Source organism: Equus asinus, chromosome 3, assembly GCF_041296235.1.
Source record: "Equus asinus isolate D_3611 breed Donkey chromosome 3, EquAss-T2T_v2, whole genome shotgun sequence".
Classification (NCBI taxonomy): Eukaryota; Metazoa; Chordata; class Mammalia; order Perissodactyla; family Equidae; genus Equus; species Equus asinus.
The window spans coordinates 130,924,132-130,950,804 of NC_091792.1; the positions used below are offsets into that span (position 1 = coordinate 130,924,132).

Genomic DNA, 26,673 nt, shown 5'->3' on the forward strand with positions numbered 1-26,673 from the left:
TTGGATCCTGGACACGGACCTACGCACTGCTTATCAAGCCAAGCTGTGGAAGGCATCTCATGTATAAAATAGAGGAAGATGGGCACAGATTTTAGCTCAGGGCCACTCTTCCTCAGCCAAAAGACGATTGGCAGTGGATGTTAGCTCAGGGCCAATCTTCCTTCAAAAAAATAAAATAAAAATAAATAATAAAATTTAAAAATGTATTTAAAAAAAGAAAAAGGGGAGTGGCAGGGGAAGATAAGTCACTCTAAAATATTTTTATTCATATGTGGAATTAAAAAAATCTTACAAATGTCCTATATTGCCTTAATGTTTAGAATATTGACCTGAAAAACCAAAAAGGTCAACCTTTAGGTCAAAGATAGAATTAAAAATGAAAAAAGGAATAATAAATTAGGTTTAATATACTCCACCTGTGTAGGCAGGAAGGATGAAATCTGAAGATTTAAGAGTGGCAGCAAAAGCTTTTTATTTAGTTTTGTTAAGTAAAATAATCACAACACTCTACTCCCCAAATGTTTCAGTTAACAGAGGTTTCACTGAATTAAGAAAAAGAAACTTCGTGGTAAGGAATGACACTAACTTTTGGTGAAAGGATTTAATTAAATTAGAGTCCTTTGAAGCAGAAAACTAGAGCATCAAGGAGAAAAAGACCATTAATTGCAAAAATACCTCTACGTATTTTAACTTTGTGTATTAATATAAGTTACAGCATTACAGGTATAACTGTTACTTCAAATTCATTTTATTTCCATTTTTTTCAGTTAAGTGCATTTCCTTGCACTTAATTATATCATATCAACTTAGCAATGTGGATCTTCATTTTAGCTTTAAATTAGGCTCTTGAGCCATATTTTCATGCTTGATTAAAGGCATTGGTAGTATACTGAAGAGTAAAACGCATCCTTGATGGTTTTGCATCATTTATAAAATTAATCGTATTCTTCAGTATGAAAGACCTTTTCAAATTAAGGATATAATTAATGGGGAAATTTTATCCCTTAATTTCTCTCCAACAGGATCATGCAAGACTTGGGGGGAAGGAGTTGAGAAAAACGATGATGGCACAGAATAACATTAGCAGTCAATTTAGTTTTTTGATTAATAAAGTTCTTACTGCTCAGTTATTACCATATTCAGACACTCAGTTATCCAGTTATCACCCTGGAATGTAAATGTTATTTCCTTAAAGCCACTCTGACTTTTCATTGAACACAGTGGTAAACACTTCACTGGCTTAGTAATATCCATGGCAACTCAGTTCCAAGGGCCTCAGAGTGACCTCTGTGTCTTGTATAAACATTTTTGGCAGGAACCTCCACAGCCAATGCATAAGGATGATCTAATTTTTGCAAGCGTGTCATTACCAACCTTCAGATACACAACCCAGGCCAAGCTTTCCCCCTTGTGAATATTTTCCAAGCTCATGGAAGAAAAGAGCAAGACAGAGTGGGAACGTTGCCTTGTTACTTCATATTCTCTAACCCAGATCCCCTCAAGTCTAAACCACTCCCTGCTTTGAAGTCAGACACCTTTCTGTCGTCGCCCATGCCCCCACAGCGTTAGTGTTGAACCTATATAAACACCTGGAGTATTACTAGCCTCCTGGTGGCTGAAATGCATCTAGCAGGGCCTGACTTATGAGAGGGGTGTTAGCGCTAAGGTGTTGAAAAAGACAATGAACATAATTCCCTCTCAGCCTGAGACTCTTCCAAGCGAAATGAAATTCCATCCTCGCCGCCAAGTTCATTCTTTCACTAGCTTCTCCTCAGTCAACTCTCAAACAGTCACGGCTCCATATGGTTGTTGTCATCGATTTTTAAGCAAATCATTTTATTCTTAATATATTTTTACACGCAAAAGGACTGTGGGGGTTTTTTTTTTCAAGGTTTCATCTTTTTAATCAGCTCCGTGAACAACATCCTAAACATTATATGAGACCCAACCGAATAATGTTTTTCTTCCAGAATTAAAAAAAAAAGGACATTCACAAACATTTTTAAGAAACTCCTCTATATCAGATCTTAAGTAAAAAACGTCTCTAAGTAATCATGTTCTTGATGCAGATTTCTTGTAGGTACATTTGGAAATTGCTTCCTAACCATGGTAAACATTGCATACAGGTTTTTAAAATGTCCTTAGATGCACGTTAATTTTTTAAAATCAACCTGGCCAAACTTTTTTTTCCCAAAACCAATAATCCTGAGAGCCCAAATGAAAAAAACTGGTAACTGAGGAGTTTTTGTAAGCCTACTTCTGTCATGACCAGATTTGCCTGTGGCCCAAGTTTTGCGCTGATCATGTCTCGAGGAATGTGGGGCATAGGTCTTAAGGAAACACAGATTCCTTTTACTAAAGGATGCACAGTTGATAGGAGAGTATTTACGTCACTTACTACCAGGGTCTTTGAGAAGTTCGCCTATCAAATGCCTGTCAAGAAATGAGTAGCTTCAAGGAATAACACAAGACACAATAATCTTATTACCACTTGGAATAAATAAGAAGAGGTGTTTAATTTTGGAAAACTTACCACCGAGACAGGGTCCATGGCCTCTTGCTTGACAGGGACTGGGTCAAACATGAGCATTCTTTTAGTTAAGCTTTCTAGGGTGCTCTGATGTTTGGCCTAGAAGACAAAACAAGGTGTCCATCTAAATGTTGAGGTTACTTTAAATATAAACTGGTAAAAATAAAATATAATATACCTCACTCCTTCTCTGTTCCTTTTTCTCCCTCGCCCCCGGAATGGCTGGAATTTGTTTCCCTTACCTATGAAAGATGCTATTTTATATAATTAAAACCAGACTCCATGGTCATAACCAGATGAGAGCCAACTGGCATTTCTAACTCAAATACATAAACCCTGACATTTCTGGAACAATACGTACAGCCCCTTCTGAGCTGCAAAGCTTGCTTAAGATTGCTGTGCAACTGAACAGAAGTTCACATTACATATGAATGTTAAATATCGTTTCTTTTTTCCTTATGTTGATTAGAGAAAAATCAGGGCAAAACAAGACAAGCAAAAAGAAAACCTAGAACCAACTATCATTAATAATATCTTTTTTTATTCTTCTAGACTCTTTAAATGGATTAAAGTATGCACGCTGTTTCATACCCATAATTTCACTTGACAATTTATTGTGAAAATGTTTCTTTTTCAGTAAGTATGGTTCCAAACCATCAAACTCAGTGTGCCACTGCATGAACAGATCACTTTATTTAAATTATCCCTTTTTATTGGGCACTTAAGTTGCTTCTAAATTTTCACCATTATAGACAGCAATGAGCATCTTTATACTTATATCCTCCTGTATGCTCTTAATTAATTTTTAGTATTAATTTTACAATGGGGAATTCTTGAGTGAGAAGCACATTTTCCAAAATATCTGATGTATCATCCAGCAAAGATGCTCTATTATTTTCATCAATAAAATAGAACCTGTTTCCCAACATTTCTACCAGCAATGTATACTATCACCTAAAATAATAAAAACTTTGCCAATTTGTTAGTACCAAAAGGCAAACTATTTTTATTTTAAATTGATTTAATTATTGATGTTGATTCTTTTTCATCTTTATTTACCATTTACACTTCTTCTTTTGAGAAATACCTATATTCAGGTCTTGAGCTCTCCCCTCCACCTCTTATTGTTTCCTAAGCACTTTTTATATATGAAGACTACCAGCTTGTTTTCCCTCCAATTTCTCCTCATGAGGAATTAAGCCAATCTTTAGCCTATTGTAAAGAAAATGTCCATCTTGATCCTGTTTGGTCTTTCTCTTCTCTTCCTATATGTTATGCTCATATTATCCCTCCATTTCCTTATGTATTCTATACTAGTCCACTAATCCACCTCATGTCAACTGCTTCCTCACAAGACAAAATATTCAGTCTGCTCAACATTCACCTGCCTTTTATAGGTTATGGGATCACTGCCCAGCTACTCCCCAGAATTTCAACAACCTGCTTCAGGCACCTGCTATCCAAATTTGGTTTAAATGTTCAGTGCTTTGGTTAAAGGTGAGGTCTTTATAGATCACTTTGGTTTGGGTGGGAAAGTGAAGAAGCTCCAGATTGAGTTCTACCTGAAAAAGCTGTAGAAGTCCCTAGTTCTAGATTAGTTCCTCTGTTTCAGTACTCAAACTCCCCACCTCCACTTCTACCTCCATGACAGCAATCCTGTAGTTTGTTGTGTCCATGCTTTTTGGGTTATACTAAGATATCTTCATACACAATTATGAAAGTAACTCTGTGTAGTTCTTGTGCTTCATTGCTTTGTTGAAGAAAGCCTATTCTTGGTCTCATGACAACACGTGAATATCATCATTAACTCAACATAAGTCCCTGACTTCAAAATTTTATTTTCCTACATCACAGGACGTATTATAATCTGAGAACACAATTTGATACCAGGCTGCTCAAATCAATGGTGCTACCACCCTCTTATGTATCCCAGCAAGAACAAACCCCAACAGCCAGTGAAAAATGGATGATTTCATAACGAAGGATGAAAACCCCTTTTGTGTCTTGGGATCTATTATTAACCAGTTCCCAGCCTAGCAGCTGTACAGATGGATATGGTTCTAAGAATTGCTGTCCAGTGTCCCATAGCAGACCGTAAACAAAAGATGTGAGATCGCCTGCTTGTGTCAATGAGGTCACATAATTCAGCAGCCCTGACCCATGGCTGACCACCCCTCCCCCAGGCCTTTTAAATTTAATTTACAGATTCATCCACTCCACAGGACAGTATTTTGATGCAAATCATTTAAATAAAAGCACTCATATTCTCAGGTATATAAGGAAAGAGCCCTGGTCCTGAGACTCAAGCAGGAGATGTGCATCCTGGTCCTGCCAAAGGGCAATTCTTTTTCACAAGCAGGAAGATCAAACGAGATTTAAAACAAAACTCCTTTGCCTTCTAAATTATTTATATCAATAAATATGGACACAATTTCTGTATGTACATACTGTACACACCATTAAATTTGCTGGGTCCAACTTCTGGAGTAGCGTCCCTTGCTAACATACATAGACTTGGAGGTCAATCCTCTCCACTCTTAAAAAAAAACTCAGACTAAATTCAGTTCAAAAGTTAATAGTGCCTATATCCTGTGTGAGATCTTATACAGGGCCTTGCCACCTCACAGCCGCTCCGCCACAACAGCTTCCTAGCACCTCCACACCTCAGGCCGCCCTGCCCCCTTTACCACCAGTAAGAGCAGCACGGTGGGTTTAAGACCATGGGCTCGGAGTGCATTCTGGTTCAAATTCTAATGCTACCATTTAGCTCATAAAGCCACCAATGACTTTTTCTAATGCCCACAGCAACGACCACAGAATCCATTTAGAAATGAGTTACACATTCACCTGCCGTATCTTTTACCATTTTAAGACATGATTTAAAATACTTTTGTTCTTTGATTTTTATGTTTTATCTAAATTTAAGGACATTAGTGCTTTGTAAGACTTGTAAGAAAAAAAAGTCTAATACAAAGCATCTATTCTAACAAAAGCCAACTCCTTTTTATTAAAAAAGAATTGTAAAGGTATGTTTATTTGTTCAGAACTGTACCTCAAGAGTAACTCAATCGCTGATGAAGGGATATTTCTCTCATAGAAGTACTTCAGCTAAGAAATGAAGAAGAAACGATAGAATTAGAATACCTCGTTTTGAAACTCCTCACTAAATAATGCATCACTGGACAATATAGAAAAAAAGAGGCTGCAAAATTCAAACCACTCCAAACAGAATCCAACTCCCTATCCATTCACAGGTCCAGCACATTTGTTCCCAATTTGGGAGCTTCTAAAATGACTGGTCATACTTCTACTGAGAGTCACAGGACACAGAACGAAAGAAGGACTGCAGAGAAAACAATCCACCCTAAACTGTTCACGAGAGCTTCTCAGGAGGCGTGGGGGGGCAGCTTCAGACACATCTGAGAGCCAATTTTTAAATTTATAATTCTACAACTAAACCCTCTAGTTAAAACAAGAGAGGAAAGCTAAGCTAAAAAGGAACCAAATTTAGGAAGGGAATCAAACACATTAACACAAATGAGGCATTTGTTTATTTATCTGCAGAAAACTTCTATACTCCCTACCTACTCTGCCTATCTCTGAATAGACCACTTCGCCACTAGTTTTGACTTTGTCTTGGGGTTCTGGTCTAGCATCAGACAACAGTGATTACAATGTCTCCAAAGTACCCTCCATGTAACTGAGAAGTAACTTATAGAACAATCAGGTCCCGAAACACAGTGGCTTTTGCTACACAGGGCAGCTCAGTGCTCTGGGACTATTACCATCATTTTAAAAGAACGCTAAATAAACTGCAAATGCTGAAGAAAATCTATTACACAACACTGACGGCAATCTTAAGTAGTACCAGCAGGTGGCGCAATAAAACAGGTATTAGAGACTAGGACGCCGGCACTAAATTGAGTTTGCCAACGTCAGGGTCTTTAAACCTAGTGGGTTTTAACCAGGCTCTCAGGAATTCTGTTAACCATTTTTTGTGGGTATCACAGAGATGAGGAGGCCCCAAATGCGGTTCTGTGTTTCCTTACAACTATTTTCCAATCATAAACACATTTACATCTTAGTTGTATTTAACTAGCTTAGAAGAAATACATTCTAAACTAAGCAAACCCAGGATAACAAAACCGCATTTAAAAGAGAAAAAAGGGCAAAACTGGTTTTAAAGAAACTTCTAAGTTATCGAGGTGCTTAAAAGCAAAAATATAGGAACATCATCATTGCCAAAATAATTTCCTGTAACTGGAGTAAATGTCACCTTCCCCAACTATGCTACTTTGCTGAGAAGGGTCAACAGAACTGAATTTTCCTCCAGAAGAAAGAAACAGATTTCCCTTCACACTCTTTCCACTTAGACTTCTGCCTTTTCAGATGTTAAAATAAGGGTCAGATTTTTGCCAAAATGGAAAACTGCATGATTACGTATTAAGAAGCTTTGGTGAATCATTTACATGAAGTTTCAGAAGGAATCCAGTTCCCTCTCGCAGTCCCAGTGGCCCAGGAAGCCTCCTCGACAACTGGTTTATGAGGCACAAATGAGCCACGGGGCTTAGGGACACACACAGCCGTTAATGTCAGAGGAGGTTATGATTTAACCAAACTCCTTTGAAAGTAGCTTGTCTTGAAGCCAGAGCATGTTTTATTACAGAAACCACCTTATAAATGACTGCCCCTTCCTTAGAAGCACGAGAGAGAGAGAGAGAGAGAGAGAGAGAGAGAGAGAGAGAGAGAGAGAGAGAGAGAGAGAGAGAGAGAGAGACAGAGAGAGAGAGAGAGAGAGAAAGAAAATGAATATGTGTCTGAAGCAAAGTTCTGGGTGAAATAGCAGGATTGCCTTTGACATTCTCCCATCTCATCTCTTTTATGCCGTTTCCGTATCTTTCTTTCCTCAGACCCTCAAAGGGTCCCTGCATTATCCTCCCTAACCCAGCCTGACCCTAAAGCTCCAAATTGCCACAGCCTCCCTCAAAGCAAATCTTTGTTTCCTAGCTGACCTCAGCCAGGTGTAAGGAGAAAAACAGCATGATCAAACCAACACACCATCTGTAAGCGCCTTTTTTCAACTCTACCAACAGTTTGGATATTAAAGGAGGAAGCATGTTACATGTTACCTTCCCCCACCCTTTACGCCCCAAAGGAACTTCGGGGAAAAAAGAAAAAAAAAATCGTGTGTGTGTGTGCAACATCCCTGTAGCTAAACTTCCTTTCCAAAGAAACTTTTTTCTTTCTTCACCCCATACCTAAACTCCTCAAGAGCTCCTAGTGAGTGGAATATTTAATGGCAGTTGCTCTGGCCAGAAATACAAGGGGACGGGCAACAGATGTGAAGCAGGCATTTCCAAGCTGCAGGTTCCTTCTAGAACAGCCAAATGCTGGCACCTACCTGGCAACGCTTCCCGTTCTCCTATCACTGGATGATTTTCACTCACCTCAGTCTTCTAGGGTTGGTTTGAAAGGAAAAAATTCCACGGAGTATTTCTAAATCTTTGCCCCTCATAAATTAGATTCGTTATTTTGCATCAAAATGCTTTGTAAATGGGAAAGAAGTTAATTATTTCGTTTCAGATCAAATATAATGATCCAGAGAGCAAACAATCCGCCCTCTCCTCTGTCTGCTAACAAGCCACCCAATTTTACTTTCCTGCCTCCACCCAGCTACTCCACCCTATGGAGAGTTGCCAAGGCGAGTCCAACTTGTCCAAACAGGACATGGCTTCAGATAAGATTCTGCCCACACCCTGTACTTCGGAAAGACCAAGTGAAGCAATTGATTTTGCATGTAAATAAGGACAGGTGCAAAGGTAAGAAGCAAGCAGAATCCCTACACAATTTCCAGATTGAGGCCCAGTAAAGAAGGGTTGGGGGTGGGGAAACCCAAACCCATACCCATACCCTTTAAGTAAACTCTCAAGTTCAATGCCATCTGATTAGTAGTGTCCCACACCTTTCTTAAAGGAATTTTAGCAAATGCTAATCATTTTCCCTACTAAGGTTACATACTTGTTTTCCTTCTTTATGCTGATAATTTTGTATTTTAGTTTTAAAGGGCAAGCAACCCAAGATTAACTGAAAAATACCTATAATGTGTAATCCTGCTATGTGCACGTCTTGCAAGGCCTGCCTAAGCCCTCACAATTCTCTTCTGTGAAGGGTTATATAATCAAACCCAGAAGGGCTGCGGGAGGCCATGCTGCCTCTCTGCTCGGTGTCCTATCACTCAGGACCCACCCGACTCCACCCTAAGAGTACTCCACCCATGGGGCCCCACCCTGGAGGGAGGGGGAGGCTGGGAGGGACCAACTGGCTCAGGTCAGCAGCCAGTTCCTGGAAATTCCAGCCTGAGCAGGGATGGTTGGAACCTTAAAAATAACCAGAGAGAATCGTCAGGGTGGTGGTCGTTCCCTTGGCTCCTGAAGATTCTCCATGAAAAGTTTATCTCATAGAGCCCAGAACCTTTGGATATGAAGCCACGAGCTAATACTGCCCTCTCCCTTCAAAAGCAAACAAAAAGGAACAGAAAAGCATTTTGAACCACTGCTATGTAATACAATTGATTCAACACATCCCAAATCCAAATCCCCCTCCTCCTTGCTCCTGCCTTGAAAGGGCTGCCCATCACCCCTCATCTCCCATTTGCCTCATTTGCTGGTCACTCACCATGGAAACCTAGAGGTCATCTTTTAAACCTTCCTCATCAACTTTTCCTTCCATTTCTACTACTGCCCTTGGGGCCCAGCCCCTCGGTGGCTCAAGTCTGTGCTACTGGGGTTTTTCCTCCACTGGTCTCCCCACCCCCTGTCCCTTAGCCCCTCCAATCCATGCCAACCACCTTGCCACCTACATTTCTCAGAGCCCTCTTCTCATTTAGTCTTTCCCAAGCTCACAAACCCTCCAATGGGATCCCCGGGTGTGCAGAATGCAGTCAAGCACCCACACCCAGCACCCCCTTTCCCACCAGCTGCCCCCTGCTCCAACAAGTGCCCTTCATGCTGGCTGCCCTGTCCTGTCTCCTCCCAACCCGCCCCCCCCCCCCCCCAGCCCATTTCTTTGTTCATTTTTGGCCCTGATGCTGGGCAACCAGCGTGGAATGCCCCGTCCCCTTCCGGCTTATCTAAATCCTCCTAATTCTTCAAAGACCAGCTCAAGGCCCTCCCCACTCTGTGCAGCCAGCTGACTGCGCCTTGGCAGATCTGAGGCCACCTCTTTTTACCTAGATAGGCTGAACCTTTTAACGTTCCAAATGGCACATCTCAGGTGCCTTGCACTCCTTGGAGGGCTCCCTCCCTACTCCCCAAAGGAGATCAGGTGTGTTCACATTGGTAGTTTTCTTGTCAGGCATAAGGAGAGAATATAAGAGCACTCAGCCCACAGTAGGACTTCTACAGTCATCTCCCTTTGAATGCAGTTGAAATCTCCCTTAAATAAGTAATCGAGGTGACAAGGCCTAAAAAGCAAACCTATTAAACCAAATCTCCTCCAAAAAAGTTAGTGCTCTTAACCTTAACCTTGCCTGTCATGGGTCCCTCCAGAGACCTTATCAGAATCACCCTCAAAGAATTTGTTATCACCTACTCAGTCAGATCTAAACAAGTCTAATGTGAAGATCTCTACTCTCTGTTTTAAAACCTAAAACAAGAAAGAGGGAGAGAGTGAGCAAGCGAGAAAAGAGGCAACTGCATGAGAAGGGTACATGCGTGTGTAACAAACATTAGGTCTTTTTTTCCAGAGGATACTTCTGTTGACCAAGGCAAGCCAGGAGCTAAGTGATGTCACAGGTTTCCTGCTGATCATCACCACCTTCATCATTGGTAATCTCCAGGTGCTGTTCTTTACATGGACTGTGTCACTTAATGCCTATCAAGTGGGTCCTACCTTCCCATTTTATTGATGAGAACACTGGAACAGAGAGGTAAAGTAATCTGCCCAACATCACACAGCTGCTAAGTTGTAGAGACAGAATTGGAACCCAAAGTAGTCTGACTTCAAGGCTGGAGGACTTGGCACCACACTCTACTGCCTCCTGGGCAAAGGACAATGTCACAGCACAAACAGTAATAGACGGATAGCGATTTCTGTGAACAGACCTGTCTATGGGGGATATGGAATGTGGGGACAGTGTATCTACAGTCGTGGCAATTTCGCCTCCTCCCAACTGGCCCCTGTTGCCTACTCTCTCCTAGCATGCATGCTTGGACACAAGATCAAAGGACACATTCTGAAGGCCCCCAATTAGGCTATTATTCTTCCTAGCCAATGCACCTGCAATTGGTCCATAAAACTGCTGAGAAAAATTGGCAGCTTTTACCCAAGTAAATACGGAAATCCTCATAATAACTCTACAAAGGTGGAAGGGTCAGGCCCTCATCCTCATTTTAGAAATGAGGAAATGGAGGAACAGAGGTGAAATGACTCGCCCAAATCCACAGAGCTGGTTGGAGCTGCAGCCAAGAACAGAAGTGCGTCCGCCTGCAGACCCAGGGCTTTCTGTTCTGCTTCAGCATCTGTGCTGTGGGACCGACTTTTAAGTCAAGTCATCTTATCCTGGGACCGCTCCCCTGGTACAGAGGGTGTGGGACGTGTGCAGTGCCACACTGGCTCATGGTAGGCAGTGCCATGGGGAGGTTCCAGTGGGCAATTAAGATTTCAAAAGGCCTTTTCAGGTTAGATCAACCCAGACCTACTCCATCCTGTGGCATAACCAGTAATGACTGCACATAATTTGAGATTAGCTCTAAGGAGTAGGTACTCAATAAATACTTGTGAGATGAATAAATGAATGGATGGCAAACTGCACTGCTCACATGTCAAGATAACATGAAGAACGAGGGCTCCAGAAGGATTCTATAGCAGGTGTTGCACAAGGAAAATTTGCCCAGGGGCCAGTGAAGCTGGCCTGAAAAGGACCTTCTAAAACCTAAAACGCAGAGTAAATGCGAAAACTTTGGGAGGCTTGAGAGAGAATAACTCCTTTGTTTGGAGAACTAAGCAGAACAGGAACTTGAACTTATGAATGAAAGTAGCTTTGGGGTACAGAGCTGTGGAAGGTACCAGGGTGCAGAGTGCAAGAATAGATAAAGGAGTGGATTTCAGTGATTAGATTCAAAGAACAGTAGTTAGTAGAAAGAAGAGCATATAGGCCAAAGGAGAAAAAACCCACACTTGATCCACAGGTCGCTCTCCAGGGTAGAAGCTCTGACCTCAATGTCCACTTGATCTCTTACGTCTAGATTTGGCCAAACTCCACTGATGTGGGTTGACACTAGCTCCAGGCCATCCCTGGAGATCCCCAGGCCTTCCAGAAATTGGCAGCCCTCTACAGCACGTCCCAGGCTAAGCCGAGCTCTTCAGGGTCCTCCTGGGAGGGGGCTGCCTCAGGATGCACCCCTGTCCTGGCAATCAGGCCAAGAGCTAGATGCAGGGTTACATGGAATGCATGGGAGGAAGGGCCACTTGACGTGGTATGTTCAGTCTCCAGCTCTCCTTAATAATTAGATGGGTGAAATGATAATGTATTCGGCCTGCCAACACAATGGCGTGAGTTTCAAAAAGCTCTGGGAACCTGTTTTGCCAGAGAAAGGACTTTACTATTAAACATATTGACCGAGGGATACAAAATATACTGATAATTTTCTTTCACATGTTCCATTGAACTACAGTGACCTTCCAGAAAAAGCACAGAGCCAGTTAAGAGGATATTTTTTTGCTTTGGGAAAAAACAGTCCTATTCCTGGTTCAGAAACTGTGTCTATAGCTTGTGTCTCTTTTATTACTACTTAATTTCAGAGATGGAGAGTTGAGGGGGAAAAAAGCAGGGCTACCTCCTTTAGACAATGCTCTCCCTTATCAGGGCAGACTGCTGTCTGGTTTCCTGTCTCGAGCTCTGGCATTACTGCTTCAGATGAGAACCAGGGTCTAAGGAAGGGAGAGATCAGCCCTGAAAGTGAGAATGCTAAAAACCATCAAAATCCTTCTCTTCCAAATTACTCCAAGATGAATTCTGCCTAGAATATGATATATTAGCAAACCAGATTATCAAGGGTTTTATGATTCTAGGATTTTTTTTTTTTAAAAAGCTAGAACCAATGACAAATAAGCACTGCAGAAAGAAATCCAATTTCCAGAATAATATAATTGCTAATATTTAAAGGATGAGGTTGCTTGTTTTTATTATTTTTTTCTTAAACACAACTAGGTGTGAAAACAGAGAGTTAGAAATGCCACTTAAGAAAGCTGTTCATTATAGCAAAAATGTTGATTTGGAAATACTAAGAAGGCCACTATTTAATGGGGGGATGGAGATAAAATGGAATTAAATTAGGAATAATGATTTGCATGGTCAAGAGATGAAACTATTATCCCCCCTCCCCCCCTTTTTTGTAATTGTGGTAACTGTCAGACTGGTATAATTTTTTTTCAATTGTTTAGCTTAACATTTAAAAGCCTCAAAAAATTATTTTTCTGATAGACTATATTAGACTCTAATCATCTCTATGAACCACCTCCCTCTCTCCTGAAATGGGGAAGAATGATTTGGAATCAGCCAAATAAAGACTCTGTCTACCAAATCTAGTTAGATTGTTAACAACTTTGGAACTAAAACAGAAAAAGGTGCTTCAACTTGGGTTTACTTATGAATTTCAGTTTAAAGGCCTCTTGTCCTACAAATTGGGTTAATATTTCAAATTTGCTTCCCCCAAAGGAGAAAGGAAAAATCTTATTGAGACTTTCCAAAACTTCCATCTTTTTTCAAGGAAGGCTATCAGTAGCCTACTATTTGATTCTAGTAGCTTTCTTAGTATCATATTATACATTTTCCTTTATCCATAAAGAATGTGGTGGGACATCAAATTAAAACCAAAGTACTATTTTCATCAATTTTGGGGAGGATGGGGTCTAAATTGCTGCCTCAGCAACTCTGAATTAATTCCATTAGAGAACATGTAGGTAACCCCTTTAGATTTTAAAGAAAATCCAAAAATAAGTTAAAACTTGCTAAGTTTTCTTTTCCAACCATTTCTTTAAAACTTATTTTCTGAAGAACCAAGAGAAAAATAATTTGTTAAAGTAGGTTTTAAATAGTTAACCCAGAAATTTGTTAGCCCACAACTGACAGAATACACACAAAAGAAAAAAAAAAAGGGTTGAGAAAAAGTTATTGTAAAATAATCAAAACAAGAGCATTCCTCTTTTCAAAATATAAGATTACAATCTTTCAAACTATCAATAAATGAATTTATTTCCAGTTCTCCTTTTCTTTGAGCTTTTTATTCTTAAAACAGTTTGGAAATCAGACCTAGAACACAGTAAAATCCTTGTCTTTAAAAAAATTATGCTAGTATTTAAATCTTTCTCTTTAAAAAAGAAATAGTCCTGGGATTTTTGGACTTTCTCTATACATCTTGAGCTTTGCTTCAACACTTTTTCTAAAGATTTCTTCCTTAAGACATAAGCAAGACTTTCAAGTCAGTCCAGGCTGCCAAGACTGCTTAAGTTCTCCATCCGATGACACTTATGCCCGGAGCGTCCAGTGTTAATGTGAAAAAGGGTGGGCCACATCTTTCAGATAATGCTCCATCTTCTAAACTGCAAAGTGGTAATCCCAATCCAAAACTGACAGCTTCAGGGCAAAAACGCCTATCTCAAAACAAACCTGCTACCCACTTCAAAACCAGAATGGAAAACAAACAAACAAACAAAAACCACCTCCTTTAGATGTCTAGCCAATACGCACACAAAATTCATAAAATCACAATTTGGCAATGAAAAATTAAAAAAGGTAAAAGTATGTATTCACGCACATAAACACATTGGAGCAAAGTGTGTATGTAAAAAGGTTAACTGACTTCTCATTATGACATAACACAGGCATCTTAAGCAATCGCAAGTGTGTAGAGACATGATAACTCCCTGGGTGGGGACAGGGAGTTTAGCGGCAGGGACCACGGCCTGGTCTGGGCTACTGATCTACCAGAAAACAGCCTGAAACAGGAAAGAGCACACATATGCCACTTGGAATGTATGACGCAAACCCCAGCCTTGAAACAAAGAACAGGAAACAGCTCTGCTGGCTGTGCTGGAGAGAAAGCACAGAGAAACATTTAGCCGGCCCTCCCTGACCCTATATTCATGAGCAGCTGGAGTTTTTTAAGACAACAAGGCGGTGGGGGGTGGGGGCTGGTGGAGGTGTTTGTTCTATGGGTGCGAATAATAACACCAGCTTTATACAGGGGACCTGCCCTATTTACAAATAGGAGCTTCCACATACAGTAAACATCATAAGTGAACATGTGATTTTATCATATGCAAGCAGCAGAAACCTTCCTAATTAACACCAGCCTCCCTACTGATTTCTTTTGTCTCTTTCTTCCCCATCCCAATGGCTGGTCGCTAGCCATGATCAAATTCTGGGTTAGGGTAATGAGTATTGTTCAGCCTCAGAGCATCATGAGGAAAAGGATGACAGAGAACTGCTGTTAAGAATTCAGATTACAATTGGGTTATCCCACCTAACTGAAAACTGGACCAATTTTAAGGGTCCCTTAGCCACAGAACGAAATTCCAAGACACAGAGTGTGAGACATGTAGAGTCACCTCAAATTTTCAATTGTCTTTTTCACCTGGCTAGTTATAAACATATTTGCACACAGCTGCACATCGGTGTCACATGTACACACATCTACAGATATTCACCTTTTGAGAATGTGATTCTGTTCCTGACATTTTATTTAATCCAAAATTGTCATACAATCTGTAGGATAGAGTAACAATTTTTACAAGGCATCCTAAAATGTCTATTTTCTTTTAGGTATTTTTAAGGTAGTGAAAGCAATTCATAGTCCTTTTTTCCATTATTTCTTTCTATTTTGTCAGCCAGGACTGTTTAACTCAGGTTTCCATTATTAGAGATTTAAGAATCTGTGTAGACATAAATACAGGTAAAAAAAAAAAAAAAAAAGGCATCACTGTGCCCATAGCAACCAGAAGATTGGGTTTTAATTTAGAAACTTTGCAGTGAAAAAAACAATAGCTTTCTCTAAAGCTATGTTGCTATGTTTTATATCTGACAAGGGTTTGTGGTCAAAATAGCTACTTTTATTATTCTCACATTAGGATTTTAATACTTGGATTCCCCTTCACGCAAGCAGAATGTGTACCTTACAGTATCTCTTCATTGAATTTACCAATAGCACATTAGGATTTTTTCTTCTAATAGTTCCGCAGCAAACCCCACTGACTGTAGAAATTGAGATATCAGTTTCTCTAGGGAATTAAAATTAATCAAACATCTCATTTCAGTTTTCTGTTAACAGCCTAATGTCAACTAACATTCTCCATGTTTCAAGCCAGAAGAAACTCATTCGTCCACTTTCTTTGAAAAATACAAGTCCCCAAGTTTTGGAGATGTTAATGCTATCAGATTTTTTTTTTCCCTAAAAGCAAGTCTTCCCTCGGGTTAGACAGATTATCATCCAGATGGATTTCCCTCATAAAAATGCTCTTCAAATTCATACATAAAGTACTCAGAAAAGGACAGCACAAAATTGCTCTGTGGAAAAACTTAGAATGAACAAGTGCTCTACTCTCCACTGGATTTTGCTTAATAATTACAGATACTAAATCTAAATGAAGATTCATTCCACTTCATACTCTTCCCCATGTACCAGACTCCTATGAGAATATAATCAATATATTTAAAGTGTCTTGGGTGATGTTAATGGAAAAATACATCCTGAGTTAGTAAAAAATTCAGTATAAAATGTTTATTTTAGTGAAATACAAGGAGGTGAGCGATTTCCAATTTCCGTTTAACCTGACATATAAAAATAAGTCCCATTCACATGTCTTCATCCAATGTTATTGTATGTTGCTGTACAATTTAAAGCAGAAAAGATTCTCCCTGTTATCTGCCACAGAAGTGGCCATGAGAATTCCAGGTATTCTCTGCTATCTCCAAGAAAGCCACTCTGAAATGTTAAGTAGGTCCCAAGGGTCCGGGTCGAAAGATCAGTCCCTCGGTCCCCACCCGGCTCGGGTCCCTAACGCTGCAGGCAGTTGCTTAAGGCGCTCTCCGCCTCCAGCCACGCTGCAATCCTTGCTCCAGGCACTGCGGCAGGTTCTCTCCATGCCCCCGAAGATCTCTCCAAACCCGGTCAGCTCTTTTCTCCTGCCCCCGAAGATCCAGACACCCTGGCAGCTTCTGGGTTCCAGCACCGAGAATGGGATGCTGCCTCCAGTCCCAAGTGCCCTAAGTTTCTTCCCACAGGGCCCGCGAGGCTGCTCCAACTTTGCTCCGGCGCCCGGTCCGAAGAGGAGGGCGGCGGGGGGCGCGGGCGGAGGGCGGGGAGGGGGAGGGCGCGGGGGTGGGGGACCAGGCGGGGGAGGAGCAGGAGCGCGCGGCCTCGGCGCTACCTTTCTCCAAACAACGTTGCCACACGCGGAGAACACTGAGATTTCTGGGGCTTTGGAGGGAATCGCGAGCGGGCGGGCGGGGGCGGCCGGGGGACCACACAGGTGAGCCCCCACCCGCGCCCTCCCCGGTGCCGCGGGGGGCGCTGCGGGCCTCGCTCTCCTCACCCCCGGATCTCACAGTGGCTTTCCCCGATCCCACACTTTCGACCGCTGAACCCGGGGGCCCCCTCCCCCTCGCCTCCTTCTCCGCCCCCACCCCCGGCTACGAGGAGCTGTTGCACTTTCCCAAGCCCACAGGCGCCCCCACCCCCGCGCTGCACCCCCCACCTATTCCCTGCGCGCTCCCCGTGGAAAAAAATTAGACCGGACGAGCCGAAAAGGGGGGCAGCAGGAGTCGGGGCGAGAAGGAAAGGTGAGGGAGAGGGGACTTACTTTTCCAGGCGCGGTGCTGAGCGCTGCAGACGAGAAATAAAGGCCCGGATCCGGGCTGCCCTGAACCCCGCGAATGCAGTAATGTCAGCGCTCCAGTCCGGGCGGCGTGGGCGGCGGCGGCCGCCGGGGCCGGGGACCCGCGCTGGGGACTGGCGCGCGTGCGGCGGACGCGGCGCGGCTCGGCGGGCGCTCGCGCTGCGCTCTGGTCGGGCCCGGCTCCGCGCGGCTCCGCTCCTGGCTCCCCTCTGGCTCCTGGCACCAACTCCGGGCAGTCACATGACGCCGGCGCCGCTCGCTCTGCGAGCCTCCCGGGGCTGGCGGGGTAAGTAGAGGCTGGGACCCAGGGTGGGAGGGTCAGGGAGGGGAGAGGGAGCCACCGCGGCCGCCCGGGCTGGGCGGGTCCCCACCCACTTGGGTGGAGGCAGCCGCCGGAGGGGTCGGCCGAGTCACTCGCGCAAACACGCACCCCGCCCTGCGCCCTTCCCCCGCCACCCCCGCCTCCCGCGCCGCCTCCGCCCCGCCCCGCCCAGTCACCCGGGGACGGCCTGACAGACACTCATTATTCCCCGGAGCCGGGCGCCGCCCCGCCGGCCGAACCTGTCCCGCGAGGCGCGGCGCGGCCGTGGGGCTGGGCGTGCGCCGCCGGCCCCCGCCCGGAGCCCCCGCCCTGCGCGCCCCCGCCCTGCGCCCTCCGCCCTGCGCCCGGAGCCCGCGCCCCGCCCGCCCGGCCCCGCCGCCGCGCCGCCGCCCGAGCCCGGGGGGAAGGAAGGGCGGCGCTGGCCGCTCCGGGCGTCACGGGGCTGCAGCCCGCTGCGCCGCTTCCAAAACACACAGCCGGGCTCGCGGGCGAGCCGAGGCGGGGGCCCGGGCTGGCCGTGACCGTCCGTCCGCCGGCCCCGGCGGGCGGGGCGGCCCCGGGCGCGGCGGGAAGGGCTGGGCCCCGCGGCCCCTCCTGGCCCAGTGCTTCCAACTCTCTTAAAGCAAAAGCAGGAAAATGCACCGCTGGGGAGGGAGCGGGGGGGACCCGGGCGGGTTGGAGAGAGAAAGAGCGGCGGAGAAGGGGAGGGCAGTTGAGGTGACAAACTCTAAAATGGTCCCGAGTTTCCAAGGTCATTCGACATCCTGTTAGCGCGCTCTTTTCTTTGTGCCCTGGGGCGCCGGGGCCCCCTCGTCGCCCAGCCCCGGGGAGGGGCGGCCCGGGTGGCGCCCCCCCCCCCCCCCCGCCGCCTCCCGGGACTTTTCCTTGGAAGGCGGGGAGACCCCCCAAAGCAAACTTCCCACGGGCTGGGCCTGCCACGAAGCGAAAAGACGACCGGTAGCAGCGGCATTTGCTCAGCCGGGCCTGCCCAAAGACTTGGCAAACGTCAGTCCGCATCCTCCCGCCCGGAGGGAGAACCCGGGGCGAGCTCAGGGCTCAGCCCGGTGACCTTTCATTTCATGTCGCTTCCCTGGGACGGAGCGCGAGCTTGCTCCGTGGCCTTCACAGCGATGGGAGCGGGGCGGCGGAAACGCGCCTTCCATCCAAGCCAGGCCCCTTGGAGGACTTTGTATAGCTTGCCCCGTAGTTTAATGCTTTTTGAGTTTCTTTTTAAACAGTATTAATGTAATAAAGAATACAATAAAAAGAACAAAGAACAAATTGGTTCAATTGTTTCAGTCCCGTGTAATGTTTAAAAATGTCCCTCTTCGGTCTACGGCTTGTTATTGTTTCAAGATGTTTTAAAGGCTCTTTAAGTTCACCATTCTCGCTTTGATGCTTCAAGCAGGCATGGTACTACTTAAAACGTAAAGATACAGTGTATTCCGAGCCCCGTCATGTAGCTACACAGTATTATAAAATCAGTACCGGGTAACCTCAAGTAGTGAAATTGCATATTGTAAAAAATGCACATACATAAAAGAAGACCCAGCACTGACACTGGTTCATATGCTATCATGCTGTCCCATAAGATTAATCTTTAAAATGTAAAGGGATGAGGGGTTTTTAATGAATAAAAGACAAATGCTAGAAAGAAAGTTGGATTCATGTCAATTACTAATTGCAATTCATTGATCACTGACATTAAGTGTCTGATTGGATGCCTTAGATTTGTATTAGCTGAGAAAACATATTAGTGATGACTGATGTAATTGTTTTGCATTTCGGTGTCTGGCTCATAGTAGGGGCCCAAAAAATAGAGGCTTCCCTCAAGGGACCTGGAGTGGTGAAAACCTAAGGCGCATAAACCCAGTTTTTTACATTGTTCATGTGGGTATGGACCCAAAAGAGAAGAGTGAAATAGGTCTATCTGAGAAAAGTGTGATCCAAGATAAGTAGGGAATGGCTGTGATATGGAAGGTCGGGGAGGAGAGGAGTCATAAAAAAGGTTAATTAACGAACACATTGTGTTCAGTGCCTCGTGGGAGGCAGATCAAACAGAACTTGTACAAAAATGAATCCATCCAGCAAAGGACACCACCATCCTTCCAGGTGCCCGAACCAGACTGCCTGAAGTCATGCTTGACTCCTCCCGCTCCTTGGATGGTCACAGCCCTGTCTTTCACTGACTCCTGGACCTCCTCAATCCCTACTCACTCCTTGGCCACTATCCTGGTCCAGCCTATTGCTAGTGTTGTGTTGGTTATCCTGTTTGTAGCATGGCTATGGTGTGGGAAAGGAATTGGAGCAAAGGAGTAAGATTGCCTTTTCTAAATGCAAACCTAAAAATATCAATCCCTTCAATTACTCCCCTCCAGATAAAGTCCAAGAGTTTACCACCCTGCTGACCTGGCCTCCACCTATCATTGTAGACTCATCTCTCCCTCCTCCCCTCCCACTCTTTTCTCCAGCAACACTGAGCTTCTTTCCTTTCCTTTCCTCCAACTCACTCTCCCCATTCTGGCCCTTTGCACATGCTCATTTTTCTAGGTCAGCTAGCCTCCTTGCCTTCTCCCCCAACTCCTGACCTGCACTCTCATTTCCCTAAATGCTATTCATCTTTTAAATATTGATTTAAATGACATTTTCAACAAAATATATCTCTTCTTACCACCATCCCTCACCCCACCTTTGGACAGTGGAAGTGATCCTTCTTGGTGCTCTGATAGCACCCATGCTTCACCTCTTGTAACACTTTATTCTTTTTTATAATTGGCTATTTGACTCTCTCTCTGGCACTGAAATAGGAACTCGGTGAGGCCACCAACCGTGTCTTTTTAGCAAAATTGTATCCCATGACCCAGATGTTCATTGCATATCTGTAAAATGGATAAACATAAGCTAAGAATTGAGAAGAAGTCATTCAGAGCTGAAGAGATGAGAAGAGGCTTTGGGGTGGCAAGTGGTCATGAACTGTACTTTGAAATAGTGAAGAGGAGGGGAGAGGGAGTTCCCTTCACTGAGTGTTTTTAAGCAGTAGAGTGAGATGGTCGAGGTGGTGCCTAGGTCTTCTTTTTATCCCTAACACTAGTGCAGTGCCTGGCACATGCTTAAGTGTTCAATAAATCCTGGAGACATGAAATATCTCAAGCTTGGTCCTTGTGGTAGCTGTTTCACTCTTGTTCTTTGAGGACAGCAGCCCAGTCTGGTTTGGGTTTGGGGCAGCATATAGTCAGGGAAGGATACCCCTCCCTGGCCCCAGCATCGTTGCTCCCAGCCAATCATTGCAGTCCCAGTCTCTTTTGCCAGTGACTTGTTGGAGGGTAGATATGTGACCTCATTCTGGCCAGTGGGCCATAAAGGGAAGTGTGCTGGGGCTTATGGAAAATATTTTTCTTCATACTGAAAAGAAACTCTTGCAAGGATAAACCCCCAGACCTGCTTTGGAAGGTGTGTGAGGATGTGATGCTTGAAGCTATGGCAGACATCTTGTACTCATGAGAGGAAAGCAAGGTTTTGGATGTCCATACAGACAGCTCTTTCCATCATTAACTTCCAGCTCAAATATTACCTCTTAAGGGATGACTTTGTTGGCCACACAATCTGAAATATCCCCCCCTTCTCCACTCACTGTCTAGTCATCCTTGTTCACTTTTTTGTTACCTATTTTCCCAGTTAGAACCTAGGCGTCCTGAGAGCAGGGACATTTTCTATTTCCCAAACTCCTAGAACAGTGTCTGGAAAATATAAAGTATTCCAAAAATATTTGTTGGTTAGTAGATGACAACTAAACAATAACACTGTGTTGATTCAGGGCCGAGTGGACGCAAGCCATTACGAGTCTCCGTTTTCTCTTTTGTGGCTTATATCACAATTAGTTCCGTTTCAGGCAATCTCTTTCTGATACACAAACACATGTTCTTGAGATTCCTTCTTCCTCCTCCACTCTCTTTCAGAGCGTTTCCATTCGTTCCCCAGGAAAGTTTCTCCTCCTTGTTTGATGGGCAAAGTTATGAGGGCAGAAAATGTCCTGTGCTTGTGAAATTATGAGCAACACAGATACAGCTACCTTAAAGGGAAACAAATCCATATTTTTTTTTCTTCCAGCTTTATCGTGATATTATTGACCTGTAACATATGTAAATTTAAGGCATACAACGTGATGATTAGATACACAAATATATTGCAAAATGGTTACCACAATAAGGTTAGTTAAAACTTACATCCTCTCAAATAATTACCATTTTGTGTGTGTGTGTGGTGATAACATTTAAGAGCTACTCTCATATCAATGTTTAAGTATATAATACAGTGTCGTTAATTGTATCTGCCGTGCTGTATGTAAGATTCTCCAGACCTTATTCCTATTATCGCTGGAAGTTTGTACCCTTTGACCAACATCTCTCCACTTCTGTTACCCCCTAGCCTCTGGCAACCATCATTCTACTCTATGTTTCTATGAGTTCAGCTTTTTTAGACTCCACATATGAGGAAGATCGTACTGTATTTGTCTTTGTCTCACTGACTTATTTCACTTAACTTAATGCCCTCAAGATCCATCTATGTGGTCGCAAAAGGCAGGATTTCCCTCTTGTTAAATGGCTGAATAATATTCCATTGTGTGGGTGTGTGTGTATGTATATATATATATTTGTGTGTGTGTATGTGTATATATATACACACCACATTTTCGTTACCCATTCATCCATTGATGGACACTTATGTTGTTTCCATATCTTGGCTATTGTAAATAATGTTGCAATGAACTTGGGAGTGCAGCTATCTCTTTGAGATAGTGACTTCATTTTCTTTGGGTATGTATTCCCAGATGTGGGATTGCTGGATCACATGGTAGTTCTATTTTTAATTTTTTGAGGAACCTCCATACTGTGTTCCATAGTGGCTGCACCAATTTACATTCCCCTCAACAGCGCATGAGGGTTCCCTTTTCTCTGTGTCCTTGCCAACACTTGTTGTTTCTTGTCTTTTTTATCATAGCAGTTCTGACAGGTGTGAGGTGAAATCTTGTTATGGTTGTGATTTGCATTTCCCTAAGGATTAGTGACATCGAGCATCTTTTCATGTACCTGTTAGCCATTTGGATGTCTTTGGAAAAATGTTTATTCAATCCCTTTGCCCATTTTTTAGTTGGATTATTTGGGGGTTTTTTGCTATTGAGTTATACGTGTTCCTTATATAGTTTGGATTTTAGCTCCGTATCAGACAGACGGTTTGCAAATACTTTCTCCTATTCTCTAGGTTGCCTTTTTTTATTTTGCTAATTGTTTTCTTTTGCTGTGCAGAAGCTTTTTTAGTTTGGTGTAGCCTCACTTGTTGACTTTTGCTTTTGTTGCTTTTGTGCTTTTGGTGTCAAATCCAAAAAGTCTTTGCCAAAACCAATGTCAAGGAGCTTTTCCCCTATGTTTTCTTCTAGTAGTTTTACAGTTTGGGGCCTTACATTTAAGTCTTTAATCCATTTTGAGTTAATTTTTATGAGTGGTGTATCATAGGGGTCCAGTTTCTTTCTTTTGCATGTGAATATCCAGTTTTCCTAATACAATTTTTCTTAAAGAGACAGTCTTTTCCTCATTGAGTATTCTTAGCTCCCTTGTCAAATATTAGTTGACCATATATGTGTGAGTTTATTTCTGGGCTTTCAATTCTTTTCCATTGGTCTGTGTGTTTGTTTTTATGTCAGGGCCATACTGTTTTGATTGCCATAGCTTTGTAATATAGTTTGAAACCAGAAATTGTGATGCCTCTAACTTTGTTCTCTCTCAGAATTGCAAAACCATATGTCTTGAAGTAAAATTAGAAATGCTAGACTAGTGATCATCCATCTTGAAAGCATTGTAAAGGGTCCAGAGATTCTCTTTAGCATCTCTACAAGTTTTTGCCTATATTATCCATCCATCCATGTATCCATCCATCCAATTTAGGAAATATTGAGCTTGAGTCAGGTGATGAAGAGTTATAATAAAGATCAAACTGAATGTATGATCCTTGACTCCCCAACTAGGAGCTCTCAGCACTTCTAGTGCAGATGGATAATTGGAATTGTCCTGGATTATGTTTGGCAGGACAAAGCAGTTAAAAGACAGTGGTACAAAAGTAGCTGTAATGTTGGATCTTGGAATCTAAATTGGAAAGCTAAAACAGAAGGAGACTCTAGAGAGATAGCTAAAGGGTCAGTGAACTAGCATTTCAAATAGGTCAAAGAGCAGACACATTGGGAATAACATAGTAAATGACCTGAAAGGTTAGGAGATGAGTAGTCAGAGAGTGGGGATATGTGAGTTTAATATTTAAAGGTGACACAGTCCCAGAGATAGCAAGGTTAAGGGTGTGCCTGTGGGAGTGGGAGACTAGAAGGGGGTGGAGAAGATCCCCAAAGATGAGAAGATGAAGGAAAAGAGTGACTAGGGTATTGAAAATGGTTCCATGTGGATCCTGAAATTACTTAGAATTGTGACCAAACTTAGGATCAAGAGTAAGACCCAGGTCCTCAGGCCATATCTTAATTTCATGAGAGAAAGTCTCCAAAAAACTGGTGAATGATAGAAACCAGGAGAGAATGGTTAGATATATGCTCCTTTTTCTATAGTTAAATCTGCTTTCCTTGAATCATGATTATTCAAGTTAAAAACAGTCACTCATATTTGGTTGTTTATTGTATGTCAATAATTTTTTCTACTTTTTATTGCAAATATACTATTTCTGCTTCACTGAGAGTTCAGATTGGCTGTTGGGGACTTGAAGGGGATCATAAATATCATTTATAACATTATTTCAAAGGGAAATGAATTGTAATCTCCTAATCAATGACCTACACATGTAAAGATGTCAAGTGTCACTTATTTTTATGTTTGGGACTATCTGGATTTCTCCTTTGCTGGGAGGCAGGGTTAGTAGAGAATGGGAGACCCACAAAATATGATAAACTACCGCCCATTTTTCGGCTAGTTTTGGAATGAGGCTGACTGTGCTTCCAGCTCTCTCCTCTCTCTGTTACAGGAAAGTTATCGGCGTTTCCATCTGGGATTTAAGTTAGTTCAGTAAGTCTTTGTTGAACATTTACCATAGGTCTGGGGTGGGCACAGGAATACAAGAAATATGTATAATATAATTCCTGCATTCAAGGAATTTGGGAGAAAATATATAATTGCTTAAATAATGATGACACAATGCAGAAAGCAATGAGTAAAAATTTAGAAAAAAGGACCATAATATGGGAGTTAAAAGGATAAAAAGAGAAATTGATTCATTTGAAAACTACAAGTATTCTGGTGCGATTTGGTCCTTGTCTTCAAGGAGCTTACAGTCTCGTAAAAGAAACCACATCAGGCCAGGAAATCTCCCAAAGCCTTCCTGGAGCGGGTGATGTCAGTGCTAGAACTTCCCTGCCGGGATGGGGATGGGGCTACTCCACGCCACATTTCAGGGTCTGGAAAGGGCACAGGGGCTAAGGGTCCAAGAGCAGGGGACATGAGCTTCTCAGGAGTGGTGTGAGGCAAGGTAGGAAAGGTCAGCTGTGGCCACGCGGTGGAGGAAGCAGAATGCTAAGGAGTTGCACCTTTTCTCAGCAGACACTGGGAAACCATGGAAGGTTTCTGAACGAGTGAGTTGCATGACAGCATATAAAATGACATTAAATATAACTCTTAATATAAGGTTCCAACAGTGCAGGGCAAGTGGCAGCAACTATGGTGCATGTACCAAAGGGAGAGATACCTATATAGATGTGAATATATGTGCATCATCTTTCTCGTGCTGTGCACATGCGCACACACACACAAGCACGCTTTTGCTTTCCCCTCCTCGGTAACTAAGTCAGCAAAGAGACAGTACGTGAATTATGCTCTAGGGAAGTCGCCTTTCCACCTTCCTTTTTCTGCTCATTCCAAGTGTGTTGCATGACTACGCCCGAAACCCTGAAGTTTGAAGCACTTCCTTCTGTGTAAACGTGCAATTGCACAGGTTTCCCTGGTCCTTGCCTGGGAAAAAGACTTCAGCCTTTCAGTCCTTAGCTTCCCTACCTGGCAGGCCAGTCCACACTCACAAATGCTTTAAAGTTTTGCTGATATGTCATAGAAAAAACTAGGCATATGGTCAGATCCCATGAACAGTAGAGAGTCCTTCCTGACCCTCGTAACTCAAAAAGGTTAGCTAGCAGAAGACGATATTAAAACCATAACAATGGTCATATCAAAGTGATACCAGTAAGGATGATATTTTTTTCTTTGCCTTTCAATGCTCTTCTTTTTTTTTTTCTTTAATGAACATATATTACTTTGTAATAAAGAAGTATGTTTTAAAAATAGCTAAGAAAGAAGGGTGCACATTGTATGTAAGTAAATGTGAGACCTCAAGTGCAATTTTGCAAGGTGGCTCCTTTAAAAGTACCCTGGGCCCAGAGCTGTGGTTCTTTGCTTATAAGTTTTGAAGCCGGTGGGTAGGAAGGGAGGGGCTCTAGGGGGTGAGGGCAGAGGGAGAGGGTGAACATCTTCTCTTATCGACTCATTGGCTTTTTCCCTGCTGCTTGATAGCAGCACCTGTGCAGGTTCTTGGAATTGGAACTCTTCCTCAAAATAATATCTATTTACTTGAAAAATCACTCCAAAGAGAAAAAGCAAAAAACAAAAACAAAAACAGAAAACGCAGCAAACTGGACTGAATAGAGCCGAAGTTCCTATTTCTCGAGAGAGAGAAATATACTTCCTGGAGCATAAGGTCCGCTCACCCTCTCCCCGTGGTCTTTCACCAGCAGCTGTTGATTCAATGGGAAACTGAAGTGTCAGCAGCTGGATATGAATAAGTGGGAGATTACCTTCAGATTCCCAAAGCACCATAACACAGCGGAGCATGTCCTCTCAGCTAGTGGGGTTCCAGCTTCTCTCAAGTTTAATCTACGTTTGTTTGTCTGTTA

The 26,673-nt window shown here is 43.1% G+C and overlaps 2 protein-coding genes across 12 annotated transcripts in view; one reads left to right on the forward strand and one right to left on the reverse strand.

The window, feature by feature from the left end:
- Window positions 1-17,528, reverse strand: part of KLF3 (KLF transcription factor 3) — a 35,480-nt gene extending 17,952 nt beyond the window's left edge. For 2 of the 8 annotated variants that reach the window (XM_070506040.1, XM_070506043.1), the window contains exons 1-3: window positions 7,978-8,172; window positions 5,583-5,638; window positions 2,534-2,629 (exon numbers count right to left, since the gene is read on the reverse strand). In XM_070506040.1, coding sequence (XP_070362141.1) covers window positions 2,534-2,590 — 57 coding nt within the window. In that variant the 5' untranslated portion in view covers window positions 2,591-2,629; window positions 5,583-5,638; window positions 7,978-8,172. Of the gene's footprint in view, window positions 1-2,533; window positions 2,630-5,582; window positions 5,639-7,931; window positions 8,176-17,389 lie in introns of those variants that run through there. The other 6 variants (XM_044767685.2, XM_070506041.1, XM_044767684.2 and 3 more) reach the window with 5 other exon arrangements.
- Window positions 17,471-26,673, forward strand: part of LOC106822286 (uncharacterized) — a 205,328-nt gene continuing 196,125 nt past the window's right edge. For all 4 annotated transcript variants that reach the window (XR_011502265.1, XR_011502266.1, XM_044767687.2 and 1 more), the window contains exon 1: window positions 17,471-17,711. Coding sequence is in view for 2 of the 4 variants with exons in the window: in XM_044767687.2 (XP_044623622.2) it covers window positions 17,471-17,711 (241 nt within the window). In the remaining 2 variants the exon portion in view is untranslated. The remainder of the gene's footprint in view (window positions 17,712-26,673) is intronic.